The 20,160-nt window shown below is 42.3% G+C and overlaps 2 protein-coding genes and 1 long non-coding RNA gene across 6 annotated transcripts in view; 2 read left to right on the top strand and 1 right to left on the bottom strand.

The window, feature by feature from the left end:
* The window catches only part of KNOP1 (lysine rich nucleolar protein 1), a gene marked incomplete at its 5' end in the record, with an annotated part of 41,045 nt that extends 38,402 nt beyond the window's left edge, over nucleotides 1-2,643 (top strand). Inside the window, one exon of the transcript XR_014254985.1 lies at nucleotides 1,034-2,643. The remainder of the gene's footprint in view (nucleotides 1-1,033) is intronic.
* VPS35L (VPS35 endosomal protein sorting factor like) overlaps nucleotides 1-20,160 on the bottom strand; it is a 119,840-nt gene that overhangs the window by 19,967 nt on the left and 79,713 nt on the right. For 3 of the 4 annotated variants that reach the window (XM_082430979.1, XM_082430978.1, XM_082430977.1), the window contains exons 25-27: nucleotides 19,966-20,043; nucleotides 19,023-19,137; nucleotides 3,642-3,781 (exon numbers count right to left, since the gene is read on the bottom strand). In XM_082430979.1, coding sequence (XP_082287105.1) covers nucleotides 3,642-3,781; nucleotides 19,023-19,137; nucleotides 19,966-20,043 — 333 coding nt within the window. Of the gene's footprint in view, nucleotides 1-3,641; nucleotides 3,782-7,822; nucleotides 7,939-19,022; nucleotides 19,138-19,965; nucleotides 20,044-20,160 lie in introns of all 4 variants that reach the window. The other variant, XR_014254981.1, reaches the window with a different exon arrangement.
* The window catches only part of LOC309645695, a 331,483-nt gene that overhangs the window by 300,229 nt on the left and 11,094 nt on the right, over nucleotides 1-20,160 (top strand). The window lies entirely within an intron of this gene.

Genomic DNA, 20,160 nt, shown 5'->3' with positions numbered 1-20,160 from the left:
AGTATGAATAGAGTGGGCCAGGTATTTTATTTGGTCTAAAATGGCTTCAATTTTTTTCTAAACAAATAAAATGAATCAAAGCTTTCCAAACCCATTCTTTAAAAGTCTTGTGCTCTGCGGGTGGGAATGCAAAATGGTGCAGCCACTATAGAAAACTGTATGCAGGTACCTCAAAGAATTAAAAATGGAACTACTATATGATCCAGCAATCCCTCCTCTGGGTATTTATCCAAAATAATTGAAATCAGGATCTCAAAGAGATACTAGTGCTCTCATGTTCACTGTAGCACTATCACAACAGCCAAGATGTGGAAACAACCTAAATGTTCATTGACAGATAAATGGATAAAGAAAATGTGGTATACACATATAATGGAATACTATTCAGCCTTAAAAAAAAAAAAAAGAAATGCTATCATAACCTTGGATGAACCTTGAGGGTATTATGCTGAGTGAAATAAGCCAGTCACAGAAAGACAAATACTGTATGATTCCACTTATATAGGGCATCTAGAATAGTCATGTTCATAGAATGAAAGCGTGGAATTCAAGGGCTGGGAAGAGGAGGAAATGGGGAGTCACTAATCGATGAGCTTCAAGTTTCAATTAAGCAAGATGAATAAGCTGTAGGGATCTGCTGTACAATATTGTGCCTTGAGTCAACAAAGCTGTACTGTCCACTTAAAAATGTGTTAAGAGGATAGATATGTTAAATGTCCTTACAACAGTAAAATTAAATTTAAAACACAGAAATAAAAAAAGCTGAGACATGAAAGGTAAAAATGTGAACCAGGTAAAGGTGGGACGTGGATGTCATCTCCTGCTAAACCTACTCACAGCGGGCGGGGCTCGCGTGTGGCCCGTCCTCTGGCTTCTGAGCTCGGTTAGCGCCCAGCCTTGGCCCTTCAGGCTCAGCATCTCACTGCACCCGGAGAGCCGGCCAGTAGTTACTATGCTGCATTCCACAGGAGGGACGTAGGGTTGTTAAGTCTCGACAACCTTGAGCTAATAAAGCCCCCTGCAAACGTTTCAGGCAGATCGTGCAGGACAGGCTCTGCGGCAGCACAGACCTCCCAGCTCTGCTCCTCAACAGCGGCGCGACCCCAGGCAAGCCTCTCTCGGGCTCCAGGTTTCCTTAAGTGGAAAAGGTACAATGACTCCTACCCTGCAAGGCTTGGGGGCATTTTCCTAGAGACTGAATGTTGGCGAAGGGAGTTAGCACTGCACAGGGCACCTGGTAAGAAGTCAAGAACTGTGGCTATTCTCCATCTCATCATCTTTAGTAAATCCTGGCAAAAGCCTGAGCGCTGATACCAGGAACCAATAAAGTCTGGCAGGGGGGTTCCCCTGAATGCCTAAGGGAACGGTAGGCAACAGAAAAGGATTTAATGGACCCAGAGGCACCCAGGGACCTGGAGAGAGTGCACACGCCCCCCAGGAAGGACAGCTGCTCTCCAGCTGGGCCAACTGGCCAGGCGGGGAATGCGGGCCTCACATGGCTGGACCTGATTTTTCACAAGGAACTAAATATCTGGGGTTTCCTGTGATCCACCAATTTTTAAATGTGGGTAATTAGTTCCAAATGTTTTCCATCATGATGTGGCCAACAAGTATGTCTCCGGGCTGGATTCCACCCACTGGTCATCAGTGACCCCAGGGGCCAAGCTTCTGGTTCACAAAGCACTTTCATAGCTGTCATTTCAGTCAATCCTCGCAGCAGCCCTGCTAGGTGTGCATTTGGATGACATTTTAGAAAGGTGACAACTGAGGCTCTGAAAGTTACAAAACTTTCTCAAGGCCGTGAGGCTATTGAGTCATCGGGTCAGGACCGAACACAAGTTTCTAACTCCAAGCACAAGGCTTTTCTTCAAGGCGCCAGTGGTTCTTAACAGAGAAAACCCCATACGCAGAAGGAAAATGCATCCCAGTTAATGAACAATGACATTGATCAACTCCTCATTAGAAACCCTGATTTTGTCACCTGACAAATAACTAGAATATCCAAAAAAGAGAGAAACTGATTATAGAGTACTAAGAAGGAGATCTGAAAACACTGAAATCAAGCACCAAGCCCGCCTCCTGAATATCCCAGCCCCTCTCCAAAGAACTTGGGATCTGAACTTGGAAACTTCGGAGCAACTCACTTTTTGTTCTCTCAGCTTCACTAAGATATAATTCATACACCCAACAATTCACCCACTTAAAATGCACAATTCATAGGTTGTTTGTATATTCACAGAATTGTGCAACATCACCACAGTCAATTTTAGAACATTTTCATCACCCCAGAAAGGAACCCCGTACCCATGGGAGCTGGGCTGCTTTCACGGCCTGAGTCCAGAGGGACATTTCTTAAAGTGTGGTCCTAGGACCACCTACACCTGACTTGATGAGGGAGCTTTCAAAAATGCTGGTTCAGGGGCCAATCCCACCTACTGAGTGAGACTCTCGGTGGGGAGGCGGGGATGGGACAAAGCAAGACTCTGTATTTTAAAAAGCATCCCCGATTCCTATGTGCATCCGGCTTCATCAGGAGCCGACCCGTTTTGTGCCTGGACCTTGTTACAACCTGGTGACGCCTATGCACAACTCAGAGTACTATTTTTAATGCAGAAAATAAAATATGTAAGACTACAAAGGCAATCAATTATGCTAAAATATAGTTGTCAAAATATTTTTTCAATGTATTTGTTATATTGTAATCTATTACTTCTTGGTGAAGTAATGATGGGCCTAATAACTACTGCACTTTTAAAGGAAGGAAACATGTAGACGATCTTCTGAAATAACTTTCACACCTGAAATGTGATATAAACATATTGTTAATTATTTTTGTGACAAAGTCCCAGCTACTGCAACTGGTACTGTGGCTCATTGCCTGTGATTCATAATGAAGCAAAAGGCTAAATTTCACTGAGGTTTGTAAAAAAAACAAAAACAAAAACAAAAAACCTTTTTTTTCTCATCTAAATTCATGGTTGCCCTGCCAGAAACCCTGGGGTAGGTGGACCCCAGGTTAAGAACTCCAACTAGGGTGAAGGTCCTAATGCTGGATCCTGGGAGTGGCCTTGATTCCTTCCAGCCTGACTTCTCATCTCCTATATTCCACGAGAAACCCCAGCATCTTCCAACAATATCCCCTTTGACTTTTACTATCTTGTTGCGGTTTCTGGCACTTGCCATCAAAATAACAACACCATTACCTTTTTAAGTGTTTACTATGCGCTAAGGCACTGTTCTAACCACATACGTACATTTGCTCACCTAATCCTCACAACAACCTAGAGATGTAGATACTCTTATTATTTCCATTTTGTAAATGAGTAAACTGCATCCTGGTAGTGTTACACAATCACCTGAAACTACAGAGCTGGAAGGAAGGGGAGCTGGGATTCTACCCTAGGTGTCTTGGTCCGGAGGCCTGAGCCCTCACCACTAAGTGATACCCCCTTGGCAATATAGAGAGCCTAGACTATATACCCTGGACACAGAATGAATAGAAAACACATTGAAAAATTCAAACACCTGACTAGAAAACCAATACAGGTATAGACAGAACATCCCTGCACTTTGAGGACTAAGAATGTATGTAAAACAGGTCAAAGAAAGACATCACCTACAGGTCTTCTGGGGAAACGTACCGGAACTATTAATAAAGTAGAAAAGAAATTGCAGAGGAATTCCAGGAGGAATGATTCTGAGGGCCGCATCTTTCCATCAATATTAATCATCTTTGGAACTTCTGGAACGAGGCTTATAGCGGCTTTGAAAAAGGCATCAGCTGCAAGACAGAAGAAAAGTCCATGTATGAGAATGCTGAAAAATTCAGGGTCTGCTTTCTTCTTCACACGGCCCGGAAGTCAGGCCACACTGAGGGCTCAAGACAGCTGGCGGGTCCTGGAAGAGGGTTTCTGCACCGTGATCGACTCGTTGGAACGTTCTCTTGAGAGGCTGCTGCCGCCTCCCAGCTCTCCTCTTCCCCCGCTTCCTTTGAGCGATTTGGCTCAGAGAACCTCAAACTGACTTCAGATAATATGTGAAAAAAGCACGTGGCAAACTGTTACAGAGGGCATAGAAGTCACAGTTGCCTGTACTGAAGGCTTCACCTGAACTGGTTCAGTGAACCCTCCGGTTCACCACAGGAGGAAAGTGCTGTCCGCAGCCCACTTCACAGGTGGGAAACGAGGTGTGGAACGAGAAGTGCCCGGTCCTACCACAGGGCCTGTGTTTGCGGGAGGGTCCAGCCGTGGTGGCGGAGCCCAGGCTTAAGCGCTGGTTGGTCTGAATCTACTCTAACGCACACTGTATTTGTTAAAGAAACAACAATGGAAATGCCTGAAGGAATGTGCGTGTGCATACACACACACACACACACACACACACACACACATACACACACGGCTTTAAAAACTTCTGATTAGGTGACAGTTCCAGAGAATCATTTGGAAAATGAAGACACTTTAAGAAATATGAAATAGACTATAAAACAAGAAGACCTCCAAGGGTGAGAGGGAGGAAGGAAGGGGAGGAGGGAGAAAGGAGGGATGGAGAGAAAGGGGGAGGTGAGAGAGAGGGAGCAACAGGAGGACACAGCCGGTGGGGGGAGGAACTAGTGTGTTGGTGGGAGCGTAGATGGAGAGGGAGGAGGAGAGTTCTTTCTAGAACTGCCAAAGTACTAACCATGAGAAAGAGCCTCAGGGTCAAAACAGAGAGAACACTGACCTGACAAACGAAATTTTAAACTACCCGACAAGATCAAATGTTTACATGGTTCAAATACACTTCCACTCTGCAACGGCTTGCAGTGATGCACCCAGAACAGTGCTCTGGTCTGCAGCGCCCTGAGTTAAAACCAGAAGCCCCTCCAGCACAGCAGAGGAGCAGGTGCAACAACAAACGCCCACAGCCCGAAACAGAGGCTGGCCCTTAATGAGAAGAGTCTGCGACTGAAGCTGGAGAGTGGGGTAGTGCCTTCTCTTCCTTCTTCAAAAGAAAAAACCACCGTATGGAGAGACACTGATATCAGGGTTTACTACATAAAGTTACCTCTGCTCCAGGAGCTTCCCTCCCAGGACCCTGAACTCACACCCGTACCACATTCACCTAAGCAAAGTTATTAAGCGCCAACTGTGAACCGGCACTCTCCCGGGCATTGTGGGCACGCATGGGAAAACAGAGGGGGCAAGAGTTGACAACATAAGTGTGGTGATGAGCCCAACGTGATCACACGAATTAATACCTATCTGCTGGGAGCCTGTCGTATGCTCTGCTCTAAGGGGGACACGAAGCAGCTGACCTTGTCTTGATACAGGGGCTCTGGTAAATAAACCTCCCAGAAAGAGTCAGAAGCTGCAGGGTCTTCTGTCTTGGCCTACAGACAGTAGTAAATGGCACTATTCATGGAAACCAGAGGAACTCCTAGGCCCTGTCTTAAGGTAATTAACAGTCTCAGTCCTCAAGCACTCCTATGGGGAAGGTAAAATTATTTCCATGCCCAGATGATGAACAAAGCTCAAAAGCTGAGTGGCCAGGTGAGAGTAGCCCAGGGATGGTAAAAGACTGAGCTGAGCAGAGTTCAAAGGCCATCACCAGCACTGAGCAACACAATCAGATTTGTGTTGTTTAAAAGAAACACAAGTCTACAAATGACAGATATGATTAGGGGTTTATATCCAGAATACACAAAGAAATGCTACAACAATGAAAAAAACAAGTAGCCTGACTAAAGGTTACCCTGAATAGACATTTCTCCAAAGAAAATACACAAATGGACATCAAGCATATGAAAAGATGCTCAACATCATTCATCATGAGAGAAATGCAAATCAAAACCACCATGAGAGGGTCTTCCCTGGTGGTGCAGTGGTTAAGAATCCGCCTGCCAATGCAGGGGACACAGGTTCCAGCCCCGGTCTGGGAAGATCCCACAGGCCGCGGAGAAACTAAACCCATGCGCCACAACTACTGAGCTCTCGTGCCACAAGTACTGAAGCCCACACACCTAGAGCCCGTGCTCTGCAACAAGAGAAGCCACCGCAATGAGAAGCCCGCGCACTGCAACAAAGAGTAGCCCCCCTCGCTCACCGCAACTAGAGAAAGCCTGCGTGCAGCAACGAAGACTCAACGCAGCCAAAAATAAATAAATAAAATAAATAAATTTATTAAAAAAGAAAAACCACCATGAGATATCATCTCACACCCATGAGAATGGCCACTATGAAAAAAAAGTAAATAACAAGTACTGGCAAAGATGTAAAGAAACTGGAATCTCTGTGTACTGCTGGTGGGAATCTAAACTGGTGCAGTTGCTGTGGAAAATAGCTTGGTTGTTCCTCAAGTTAAACACAGAATTACCATCTGCCAGCAATTCCACTTCTAGGTGTATACCGCAAAGAAATGAAAGCAGGGACTCAAACAGATACTTGTACACGAATGCTCACAGAAGCATTATTCACAAGAGCCAAAAGGTGGAAACAACCCAAGTGTCCATCAAAGAACAGATAATCAAAACATGGTACATACATACAAAGGAGTATTACTCAGCCTTAAAAAGGAAGGAAATTCTGACATGTGCTATAAATATGAACGAACCTTGAAAATGTTATGCTAAATGAAATAGGTCAGACAAAAGGACAAACACTGTCTAACTCCACTGGTATGAGGTAGTCAGAGTGGTCAAATTCAGAGAGATAAAGTAGAATGGGAAGGCGGGAACAGAGGTATTATTTAATGGGTACAGAGTTTCATTCTCTTTGGGATGATGAAAAAGTTCTGGAAATGGATGGTGGTGACGGTTGTGAATGTACTTAAAGCCACTGAACTGTACACTCAGAAATGGTTACAATGGTAAATTTTATGTTTTGTAAACTTAATCACAGTACAAAAATAAGAAACTGAGCTAAGCCTACCCTTGACCTCACCCCCTAGAGCACAGGCAGGCCTGGACTCCCCAGGTCTGGTGTCTTCCTCCTGGCTCTATAGGCACTGCCTTCCGGTGAAGACATTAAGTCCATTATCAAACAAAGTGAAGAGCCTCTCTCGGCGGAAATTAAAATTCTGCTCAGAACAACCTGGAAGACCATTTATTTATTCTATTTATGAGTTTGTTACCAGGTGGCCCTGCGAAAAGTGCCTATTGTTATGGCTCATTAAAGAGGGACCCACTTTGTGCCGGGTGCCCTGCTCCTCCAGCCACCCTGCTCCGTTCCCATTCCAAAGGAGGGAGCTAAAAGAAACAGTTATTTAAGGGTTGAGGCAGGAAATGTTCCAAAGCAGATTTTTATTTCTATCCTCAGAAGACTTGCCCCATATATAAAATCTTGTCTGGGAGACTTTTCAATTTTGTCTTAGTAATTAGAACTCAAATCCTACTGTGTATGAAAACAGTTTTTCCTCATAGTTTAGAGTTCAGAATAATCATGCCAATATCATAAAACATTTTTTAAAAATTGAAGTTGGTTTATAACATTATATGTTTCACGTGTACATTATATTTCTATTTCTATATACCCTACAGCACCTAACACTTTACTTGTGGCTATTAAAAGTCACAGAAGACAATTACAGATAAAATGGGTTACACTGTTTTTTTTAAAAAAGACTTCTAGAAAAAGGAGAAATCAGATTCCAATTCATAAAGACTATTATCCTTGTTCCACTGGGGGAAGGAAAAAGCATGTATCAATCTATGCACTGGCTTCCCCATGCTATGCATTCCTCCTCTTCTGAGGTTTCAAGGAACGGCTAGATTTCTTTGCAATATTCCATCTTAAAAAAAAATTAAAACAAACAAAAAACCCCACTCAAGCCTGGCTGACCTCACCCCAGAGTTCGTTCTGTTTAAGATCCTTTTTCTTGGGGTGCTGACTGCTCTGCAGAGAGGCGTTCTGCGGCGGTTCTCCGCACAGTGATCAACACGTCCTTCAGTGCTTCTGGGCTCTGGGTGGAAGACAAACAGCCACAGTAAGAGGGGCTGGGCTACTCTTGGAGACGGTGTTTTCCAAAATTGCTTGAGCATAAGAATCATCAAGATCCTTGTGAAAACACAGGTTCCCAGGCCCCCAAACATTGCTGATGGGAATGGAACGTGGTAAAGCCACTCGCAAAATAATTTGGCAGTTCCTCCAATTCTACATGGATGCGGCATATGTGCGTGCATACACGCGACAATATGGGTGAACCTTGAAATCACTGTGCTAAATGAGTGGAGCCAGTCATAAAAGATCTGCATTGTAAGATTCCATTTACATGAAATGACTGGAATGGGCAAATCCATCAAAACAAAAAGGAGATTGGTGGCTGTGGGAAGCTTGTGGGAGGGGGAACGGGGAGCGACTGCTTAATGGATTCGGGGTTTTCTTTTGGGGAGGTGGAAATATTCTGTAATTAGTGACGATGATCACACAACTCTGAATATACTAAAAACCACTGAGCTGTACACTTTAAAAGGATGGATTTTATGATACATGAATCATGTCTCAATAAAGCTGTTATTTAAAAAATATATATGGGTTCCCAGGCCCCACCTTAAATGTATTAAACCAGACTATCCACGATAGAGACTCGGAAATCTAACTTTAAAAAAATATTTATCTTTGAATAGGTAACAGAGTCACATGATTTAAAATTCCAAAGGTAACACTCCTCACTCCAGTCCCTGGCATCCAGTTTCCCTTCCCAGAGGCAAAGAAGATTACCTGCTGCTTGGGTATGCTTCTAAGTGTACAGAAACAAATACATTTTCCCTTTCTTTCCTTCTCTTTCTGCAGAGTTAATATATGGTAGACACCATTTTGCAACTCCTCCCCCACCACTTAACAACATGTCTTGGAGATTAATCTATCATGCATATAAAGTACATCTTCATTCTCTTTTATAGCTACAAAGTGGAATCTGGTCCATTTCCTTTTTTCTTCCAATTTTTTTTTAAGAGGTAAAAGGCACGTAACATAAAATTTACCATCTTAATCAATTGATCCATTTTTTTTTTTAAACAAGCTTCTCCGGTGAATTTTATGATTCAACAGGTTTGAGAAAAATTGTTCTAAATCCTTCAGCTAAATGCAGAATATGACTTTCCAACAGCAAATGGCACATTCTGAAAGGTTTAATCTGGAGACATTCAGCCAGAAAAAAACAGAGGTAGTCAGTAATAATGAAATTCAGCCAGGGCAGGCTACCTCATCATTTCACATATACAGTGAGTAAGGGCCAGGGAGGCTTGTTAGACCATTATCACAGAACTTTAGATAATTTTCTGTCTGAGATTTCAGGTTTTCCTGTTTCCCAATCTGGGCAGTTTCAAAGGGTCTGCAGAACATGAAAGGAGGATGATATTCTAGAAACCTCAGGACATGAAGAAATCAAACACACCCAAAACACAAAGCCACTAAAACTACAGAATGGTCACCAAGATATATGTCACTAGCAAACCCTGGGAGAAGCTGAAAATAAGGGCTCAGTTGAAGGTACTAAGTAAACTAGGTATGTTGGGATTATCTGGATTACCTATGCTGCCTAGCTACTGTAAACAACTGGGCCAATGGTTCTCCTTAGATGAAGGTATTTTGTATCAACTCAGCTCGATTGGAGAAAAACTGAAAACAACCCGACCATAAGAGACTAGTTAAAGAAATTATTGTACTGCCACACCATAGAAATGATATAGCTAATAAAGAAAATAAGGTACGTTGATATGTTTTGATGTATAATACAGATATCTATGATATGTTAAGTATAAAATGTTATACAACTGCATACATTATGATCCTAGTTTTAACAAGAAAAAAAATATATATATATTTAGGTAGATGCATAAAGAAAGGGAGGCAAGATAATGCCAAACTATTAAGTGGAGAGGCCAAGATAAGCAAAAAAAGCAAATTGAAAAACACTAGGGAAGACACATTCCCGTTTCTGAGGTGGGGGGAGTGCGTATTTATGTAAGAATATAGACAGATGGGTAGGAGAGAAGAGCAGAGGAAAGAGGCAGACAGCATATGAGAATGAAAGCGTATTTTTTAACGCATATATAGAAGAAAAAAATCAAGAGAAATATACTAACTGTGAACAGTGGATATTTTTTAGAGGTGAGGAGACAGGGTGGATTACTGGTGACTTTATTTGGAGGCTTTTTATTTTCTTTAAGATCTACATTTCTGTATTGTTAGAATTTTTTTCAAATGCGCATGAAATATTAAAATAAAAATTAAGATTTAAATGCGCTCCATACATGATAAAACTCAGATTTAACTGTGATCTCTGAGAGTAAGTTCATCCTTCTGTGTCCTTGGTATTTGTTGATATAGAAGGCGATTCAGTACATGAATCATAAGAGACGGTCAAGAAGTGATAACCCAGACCACCTTCAGAGGTAGCGTTTTATTTTTTAAATAACGCATTAGGTCAGCGCTGATGGAAATCTTTACTACTTGTCAGAGTCATAAACTCCCAGGCTAAACAAGACCTCACAGTAATCCACTCCACCCCATTCCCAGACCTTCAGCCATCATATGCCCTCCTGGACAACTCAGAAGGACAACTGTCCTAATCCAGGGAACTCCAGGAAAGGAAACATCACATTTCTTAAAACAAAATGTCATGAGTGGTTGAAAGACTCCCATCCCTTGAACATACCTTATTAAAGCAGGGTTCAGGCTAAAAGTACTATTCACTCTCTCAAGTTCTATCAACCCCATTGCTAAACATCTTCACCAGTTTTCAACATTTTCCATTAGGTTTGGATTCTATATCTATATAGTGGAAACTACTGTATAAAATGCAACATCAGGGAATAGCCTACTCTCTCAAACTTTGTGTTGTGGACTAAATGTTTACCCCCCACCAATTCATAGGTTAAAATCCTAAACCCCAATGTGATGGTATTAGGAGGTGGGGCCTTTGGGAGGTGATTAGGTCATGAGGGTATAGCCCTCTTGAATAGATTAGTGCCCTTATAAAAGGGACCCCAGAGAGCTCCTTATCCCTTCTGCCATGGGAGGACATAGCAAGAAGACAGTCTGTGAACTAGAAGTCCTCACCAGACACTGAATCCGCCAGTAGCTTGATCTTGGACTTCCAGCCTTTAGAACTGTGAGCAACAAATGTCTGTTGATTAAGCCACCCAGTCTATGGTATTTTTGTTACAGCAGCCCAAAGAGACTAAGGCAGTCTGCCATGAAGATGTGCTGTCACCAAGTGATAGGGGTGTCTTTGGGTAAAGCCTCATAGTCTAAATGGCCAAGTTATTATCCATAAGCAAGTTATTCATAGAGACTCAATACTCTTTATTACTAAAACTGTGTTTTTATAATAGAGCCTGTTATTATAGGAATTAAGTTTGAGGATTTAAGGACCACTATTTTGGTGATTTGTGTATAGAGCAAGATTTAAAGAAATATGAATGCCTAGGGACAATTAAATACCTCATTCATTAAGCTGTCATTGGTAACAATTAAGCATTAATCTAACCTTGATTCTGCCACCTGATTTATGCAGAATGTCGACACTTAATGTGGAAAGTCCACTCAGACATACAGACGACTTCTCAGTTTCAGCAGCACCATAAGAGGTGCCTGTACGCTCTCCCTCTTTTATCTCTGATCAGCAAGGCCTCTCTCTGAGCCAAGCATGCTCAGCCCACGTGTCACCTGACTCACATCTCTGGGATACTGCAGGGATGACACACCTTCCTGCCGTCCCTGCAGTAGCTCACAGGAGGTTGTGAAGTTCTTCTGTGGATATTAAGCTTAGATTTCCCTAAGCAGAAAGGATTAGGCATTCCTTATCTTAATTCTGATTGTCTCCTAAATAAGTTTATCTAATGTTCAATCTATAATAACTGGTCTCTAGCAACCACACACACCGAGGGTTAGAAATAAAACACTGGATTATCATTTAGAGGAACTAACCTAACTATAGAGAAGCAGTGGTGGAGAGAGCACTTGAAGTCACTTATTAGCTAGATGCTCCTGGGCAAGTCATGTCACACCTCTGAGCTTCAGTTTCCTCCTCAGTAACAAGAAGATCAGCCACCCAGCAAATATTATGTACTGAATAAAACTAAACTGTTTTGCCGGGAATTCAGTTCTCTCAACAATTAGTCTCCAAACTACCTTCCTAACTTGATCTCCCACTCATTCCTTCCAGATGCACCATTTTTCCAGCCTCTAGGCCTTTGCTCTTGCCGTTGCTTAGGCTAGAATGTCCTCTGCCTCACTTCAGCATATATAGATCCCCTTTACCTTCCACGTTTTTCAATTCCACCTCTTTTAAGAAGCATTTTTTTTTACTTCCTCTTCCAAGCCAAGGGTCATTTCTCTCTTCCCTAAAATTCCCTGGTACATTTTATGAACATCTTGCATGACATTTATCATGTGCTGCTTTGAATCACTGTAAACATATCCGCTCCCCCTTGCTAGCAGGAAGTCCCTGTAAGTGCATTCCTGTTTCAGCACAATGCTCGGCACAGTGGCTTGCATGTAAAAAGTGGCCAAGAATTGCTGGCAGGAGGAAGCAAATCGTAGGCGTTTACAACCATAAGGAGTTCAGTGAACTTAAGGGGGAGACTCACCCCTGCTCCTTTCCTGTGGGTTCCCCATCCCTGCCCTTACCTCCCCTAAGGTGGATGGATCATGCGTGTTCAGACATGAATGTGGGCAACAAGCTTCATGCCATCTGCCCACCTGTGAACTGTTACAGCAAAATTAACCTATTGGGTTGGCCAAAAGGTTCATTTGGTTTTTTCCATAAGATGGCTCTAGTAGCGCTTACTTGTCTTTAACTTCATTTGAAACAATTTTTTTAGATTGTATTGTGACAGCTGACATATCAGCTTGCGTTTTAAAAAAATCTTATCAAAACTGGTGAATTTTTATGTAGCTATTTTAATATTGAAGATGGAAGAAAAAAAGCAACGTTTTTGGCATATTATGCTTTATTATTTCAAGAAAGGTAAAAACACAACTGCAACGCACAAAAAGATTTGTGCAGTGTATGGAGAAGGTGCTGTGACTGATCCAACATGTCGAAAGTGGGTTGCAAAGTTTCGTACTGGAGATTTCTCACTGGACGATGCTCCACGGTCAGGTAGACCAGTTGAAGTTGACAGCGATCAAATCAAGACATTAATTGAGAACAATCAACGTTATACTACGCGGGAGATAGCCGACCTACTCAAAATATACAAATCAAGCACTGAAAGTCATTTGCACCAGCTTGATTATGTGAATCGCTTTGATATTTGGCTTCCACATAAGTTAAGCGAAAAAAACCTTCTTAACCGTATTTCCGCATGCGATTCTGTACTTAAATGTTACAAAAACATTCCGTTTTTAAAACAAATTGTGATGGGCGATGAAAAGTGGATACTGTACAATAATGTGGAATGGAAGAGATCGTGGGGCAAGTGAAATGAACCATCACCAAGCACACCAAAGGCCGGTCTTCATCCAAAGAAGGTGATGTTGTTTATACGGTGGGATTAGACGGGAGTCCTCTATTATGAGCTCCTTCTGGAAAGCGAAATGATTAATTCCAACAAGTACTGCTCCCAATTAGACCAACTGAAAGCAGCACACGACGAAAAGCATCCGGAATTAGTCAACAGAAAACGCAACATCTTCCATCAGGATAACGTAAGACCGCGTGTTTCTTTGATGACCAGGCAAAAACTGTTACAGCTTGGCTGGGAAGTTCTGATTCATTCACCATATTCACCAGACATTGCACCTTTGGATTTCCATTTATTTCGGTCTTTACAAAATTCTCTTAATGGAAAAAATTTCAATTCCCTGGAAGACTGTAAAAGGCACCTGGAAGAGTTCTTTGCTCAAAAAGATAAAAAGTTTTGGGAAGACGGAATTATGAAGTTGCCTGAATGATGGCAGAAGGTAGTGAAACAAAACGGTGAATACGTTGCTCAATAAAGTTCTTGGTAAAAATGAAAAATGTGTCTTTTATTTTTACTTAAAAAACCAAAGGAACTTTTTGGCCAGTCCAATACTTTGTCCATAATCACCAGAGAGGCCTCGAGGTTTGAGAAAAGTCACATCAATCACATTCTTCAGAAGATGGTTTGTCAACAGAACAAGTAAATATGACCTTAAGCATAAACCCCAAAGACTTGGTAAGTGGATAGAGACCATTTTTCTCCATCACAAGCTACTCCTTACTCTCCAAAAGGAGGAAATACAAAATTATTTTTCTCCTCCATTCTATTGCCCTGGCCTCCTCCATCAGCAGTAACAGTTCACGGCAGCCAGTGGGCTTCATAATAGCAGGCTTTAGCCTTTCTTCCGGGCGCCCCCGTGTTCCTCACAAATCAAACCAGCACAACAGCTCCATGTAACGTGTCTATGAGCCTCGGCATATGTTTGAACCTACCTTGTTTCCTTTTTTCTATAAATAGGAAAATCAATTATTTAAAACCTACCAAGAGGACTTTGATGAGACTCTTCTGAACACTTAGGTTGCTTAGGAGTTAGGTCCCTACCATGAAAGGTTTGGTACCATTTTACATTCATCAATATTATAAAGAGTTCTCAACCACTATTATCATGCGGTACCATTCATTCCTTAAACATTTACTGAGCACCCACGCGTGAGGAATGTGCCAGGAGGCAGGCACAGCACAGTGACTAAGACAGATGAGACCGCATGGAGCTGACACTCTTCAGGGGAGAGAAGCAGACAATTCTGTACGCATTTACTTGTTAAACAACAATGGTGATAAGTACAATGAAGGAAAAGTGCATAGTGTGAGGATAATACGTCTTACAGGAGAACCTGACCTAACTTTTGTTTGGGGCTTTTCCTTAAGACATGGCTTGGGAGCACAGCTCTCCAAGATGAAGATGCAAAAAATAAGCAAAAGAAAGTACATTTTTAAAGGGGGGGAACCAAGGGTGGAAAGCGGTGGGGGGTAGTGGTGGCGTGATGAATTGGGAGACTGGGATTGACATGTATACACTGATGTGTATAAAATGGATGACTAATAAGAACCTGCTGTATACAAAAATTTAATTTAATTTAATTTAAAAAAAGGGGGGGAAATAGGTAGAATCTAAAAAACAAAACAAATGAACAAACATAAAAGAGAAACAGTTTGAGTCAAACATAAAAGAGAAACAGGTGGTTGCCAGAGAGGAAGAGGGAGGGGGAAGGAGAGAAATAGGTGAGGGAGATTAAGAGGTACAACCTCCCAGATGCAAAGTAAATGAGTCACGGGTATGAAATACACAGTGTAGGGAATACAGTCAATAACGATGTAATATCTTCATATGGTGTCATATCATAACTAGACTTATGACGGTGATCATTTTGAAATGTAGAGAAATGTCAAATCACTACATTGTGTTACAGGTCAATTATACTTCAAAAAAACCAAACAAACTCCTAGAAAAATAGGTCAGATTTGTGGTTACCAGAGGTGAGGGACGGGGGGGGAGGAATTGGATGAAGGCAGTAAAAAGGAATAAACTTCCACTTATAAGATAACTAAGTACCAGGGATGTAATGTACAACATGATAAATATAATGAACACTGCTGTATGTTATATATGAAAGCTAAGAGAGTAAATCCTAAGAGTTCTCATCACAAGGAAAAGGTACTTCTTAACATTTCTTTAACTTTGTACCTATATGAGATGATGGACATTCACTAAACTTAACTGTGCTCATCAGTTCATGCTGTAGGTAAGTCAAATCATTATGCTGTACACTTTAAACTTATACAGCACTGTATGTCATATCTCAATAAAACTGGAAGAAGAAAAATTTTTCAAATAAAAGGAGGGGAAAAGAATTCTGTAGGAGGGAAAAGCACTATTATTAATGATAAGAACAAAAACCGTTCTTTTTACCACTATCTTGCTTTAATTGTTCTCACTATTGTTTCTTCTTCGGAGGAACTGCAGATCTGTTTTTTTCAGGATAATTCAGCAGGTTTATCTTGAACTGAAGATCAGCTTTCCTGCAGATTTTCCAAGGTTCTGAGTATGAGAACTGGCTTTCAGAACTCTGAGACTGCAGAGCTGCATTGTCTACAGTTAGCTCCTGAACTCCAAGGCATACTTTCATCTTTTGAGAGACGGTTATACTAAGTTAATATTTACTGAGTCGCTACTGTGCGCCAGTGGGCCGAGTGCTCCAAGTATGTTATCTCATTTAATCCACCACAGACAGGAACCACTGCCATCATCTCCACTTTACAGATGGAAAAACTGAGGCACCATATGGCCAATTTGTCCAAGGGCATCCAACTCACAAGTAGCAGAATCAGGATTGGGACCACTGCATTCAGAAGACGTGAAACTCACCATTCATTAGGGCCTTATTCCTAACACATCATGTAATCTCACACGTCCATGCCTTTGCTCAGGCCATCTCCTCTACCTGGAAGGCCAACTATTCCTTCTCCCCTTCCCCATAGCCCTTCCCTGATAAACAAATGCTCTTCTTTCAAGACCCACCTTTAACATTACTTCCGTTGTAAAACATCTTCCTTTCTGAGGTTAGAAACTGTAAAGATAAAGGAACCAAGATAAAAATAAAGGGGAAGGAATCTGCTCTTGCTGTGGCCTGGTGGTAACCTTCCAGAAAGAACCACTGACAAACAAGGGCAAGGAGCTATCCAGTGACAGTGAAGAGGCATCTCTGGGCCACATCTAGGTCAGAAGCACTTGATCAAACAACTGATTTGCAAGTCCTTCATTTCTCCTAAATATCTGGGGCAATGGGTGACCCTAGACCAAATCCCCGCATGATCCAGTCTACACGCTGAGCCAGTGTGTCCAAAGGACCAGAACTGGGCCTCCCCATAATAAGCCTTCGTCAGCATTCCACGGTGGCCTGGCTGCGAGTTCAATGGGAGTTTACTTGTTGGGCTGAGCCAGCCCTGGCAAAGCCACAGCCTGATAAAAAAGATACAGCCGAGGCTGGATCAAGGGAGGCTAGAAAATGAATAGCGGGGAGGGGATGTTTTATAACCAGCTGAGAGGGGGGACGTTTAAGGAGGCAAACAAACCAAAGTGGCCCACTTCCACAAGCTTCATTTAATTTATATTTAGCCTTCCCATTCTCAGTAATTGAATGTATTATTTATTTTGGCCAGCAACTGCTGCATGTGGCCTTCAGAAAAACAACAGCCTTTTACGGTTTAGCACCACAGCACTTAGAGACTTGAGCAAAATCATCAGATAAATTATTAAGCATGAAGTGGGCTCCACATTCCTGCCCGCCCTGCTGCAGCTTAAAGTGCAGGGGAGGCAGAGGAGGAGTCCAGAGCCCTAACACAGGGGGCGCTGACTGCCCACACCCGGGTACCAGTCTGCTCTGATTCTACTTATCTCTGGGTGTGGACCGAGGGCATCCCAGCAGGGAAACTGTCATTCCCAGCTCTCCTCCAACAGTTCTTGGGAGCAGCAAATCTTTATTTAGCTTAAGAATTTGTTTTGCTTTTTTGAAAACAAAAAATAGCATGAAGCAAGTTGGGAGAAGAAAGATCTAGGCTTGCAGGGCCTCCACGTGCAGCTCACAGCTCTGGTATCTGCAGCTCACAACCCATTCTTAATGTTACAGGTGACAACAAACTCAGGGATCCCCACGTGGGTCTACTACTCCTGAACTTTTTAAGAGGGAACCAGTTTATAAGATTTAAAATTTCCTAACATTAATTTAATCTAATTAATTAAGCTAATCTAATCTTCATTTTGCACATCACTGGGGTTTTGGCAGTGGCTGTTAATTTTTGTTTTGTTTCCTGCAAACCCATCATCCTTAGCAAAGCAGGCACTAGGAGAAAGTTCCATGTTTACTGACAAATAATGAGGACATACCTGCTCTTGTGGGACTTGCAGTCCTCGTGGGGAAAGGGGGTGCCCAGACAATAAGTAAACAAACACACACAGTAGGAAAGCATCAGAACAAGGTAAATGCAATGAGGACAAGAGGAGGATGGCACGAGCGTGACTGGGGAGATGCAGCTACTTTAGCTAGAGTGGACAGGAAAGGACCCTGGAAGAGGTGAGGCTTGATTCTCATCTCTGGCCTAGTAATTTTAAAAAATGCAAATATCTGGGGGTGAGATCATTCTAGAAAGAGGGAACAGCAAGTGCAAAGGCTCTGAACTGGAAGACAGCTTAGTATGTTCAAAGAACAGAAAAAAGCCGGTGTGGCTAAAGCGTGGTGTTAAGATGAGGACAGAAGGCCGGAAGGCACCAGACCACATAGGGACTTCAGCCAAGGCGTCTGGTTTAATCCCAAATGCGCTGGGAGGCTACTAGAGCGCCCAGGAGTCTACAGCAAAACCAAGCAGAGATTGAAAAGGTTCCTGTATAGCAATCATGTTTGAAGACTTTGGTGACACCGAGGCCTCAGTGGGAAGGACCCCAGCTTCCCACAGCGCTAACCCACCCACCAATGCACCCTTTGCTGACGTCCTTCCCTTCCCGGTCTCCCCTCCCCCTCACCCTACTGACACTCACTGGGATCGCCTCCTAAATAACCACTCGCATGATCCTGGTTCCAGGAGAGCTCTGTACCTCGTACAGAAACGGATCTTGGGCAGAAATTTTTATACCTAATAGCAAGCTGTAGAGTCTTCATTCTCTACTGATTAGACTCTACACCTGTATCTCTGGGGTTTTAAACAAATGAACATTGAAAACAACAAATAAACTTGAATCTGCTGTGAATAAGCAGTCTTAACTTCTAAAACTCTCTAGGGATGTCTGAGCCACCTGACCTGGCCTGCCTGAGACAGATTTAGGAAGGTCCTTACAGGAAATTACCCATGCTCTGTAATCTGTCTGACTCTATAAATGTGTGTGTGTCCGAGGTGCTTCCTACTAAAGAAACAGATTTAAAACTCATCACTTGTTGATCACTTCTTTCTTTCTTTCCTCCTTAAAGGATTCTCTCTACACACTCACACACACATATCCACATACTGCTGAGTCCGCTTTCCTAAGGAGCCAGGAAGTGTCTGAGAGCAGAGGAGAGGAGAGAGTGAGTGATGGGCTCACCTTGGGAGAGGCACTGGTTGGCCAAGGCCACCTGACCAGAATGCAGGTAGAGGTTGAGGCGGCTGAAGATTCCCACCAGGGAGGGAATGGTAATGAAGCAGTAGGCGACGCAGGCCTAGAAGAAAGGGGAGAAACGGCAGGTTACATGGCAATGCCATCACAATGGATTAATACTCTTGTTTTCATGCACCATATATTTTCAAGTAAAAACGCTAAAATAATTAATCTCCCCATTAGGAACCCCAATTTCTCCCCCTTGCTTCTGCTGTATCTGCCTCTTTGGGAGGAGGGAGAGGGGCAACCAAGGAGAGTAATGGTGTATGAAAAATAAATCCTCATCCATCGTCGCAGGAAGTAAATAGATAACACCTAATACTGATAAGTTAAAGAAGCGGCTGTTAAAACCAATTAGTTAAAAGATACATAGGTAATTTGAAGAAGAATTTGCTAAAAAGAGTTTGAGGTGGTTGACTCTGAGGAGAGAGGTATATGGTGAGAAAGGGCAGGGCCGGAATGCTTATTTTTCACTGTAATCTTTTTAGTATGATTTTTTTTTAAAGCATGGATAGGTATCGCTTTGATAATATTTTGAGCAGCATACTCAAGAAACAAATTTCTTTCGAAGTTGGGAATTTATCAAGAGGGAAAAAAGGTACTAGGCCTTCCAGTTACAGGCACAAGCCAGAGATAGTTCAGCTGGCACACAAAATTGCAAATCCATTTCTCAACCACCTCCCCATAACATGTATCAAAATTCAGACTCCTTTGATCATTTCTTTTGAAAGCATTAAGAAAATTGATCAGTCAGAGATATGCAAGGAAAAATCCAGAAAATCAATACTAAACCACCCTTAATCATTTTCTGGGAATAGCAATTCAGAAACTTGCAAAAGAAACAGCCCACTGGAGTTCAAAGTCTGTGAGTCTTATCTTTAGAACATACCCGGACAAATGCAGCCGTCTTTCTGGAATGATTTCCTTTCATTACTTTTCTTGTTTCCATTGCCAACCGGTTCACACTCTAGATTAATCAGTAAAATAGAAATGGGAATGAAATGATGGCTGATTCAGATTAACATCTTCCAGAGAGATCTGGACATTAACTGCATACAAGTCAATGAAAACAAGCTAAACGGAA

Source organism: Balaenoptera physalus, assembly GCF_965194825.1.
Source record: "Balaenoptera physalus genome assembly, chromosome: 16".
Lineage (NCBI taxonomy): Eukaryota > Metazoa > Chordata > Mammalia > Artiodactyla > Balaenopteridae > Balaenoptera > Balaenoptera physalus.
This window is presented reverse-complemented; position numbering and strand designations above follow the sequence as displayed.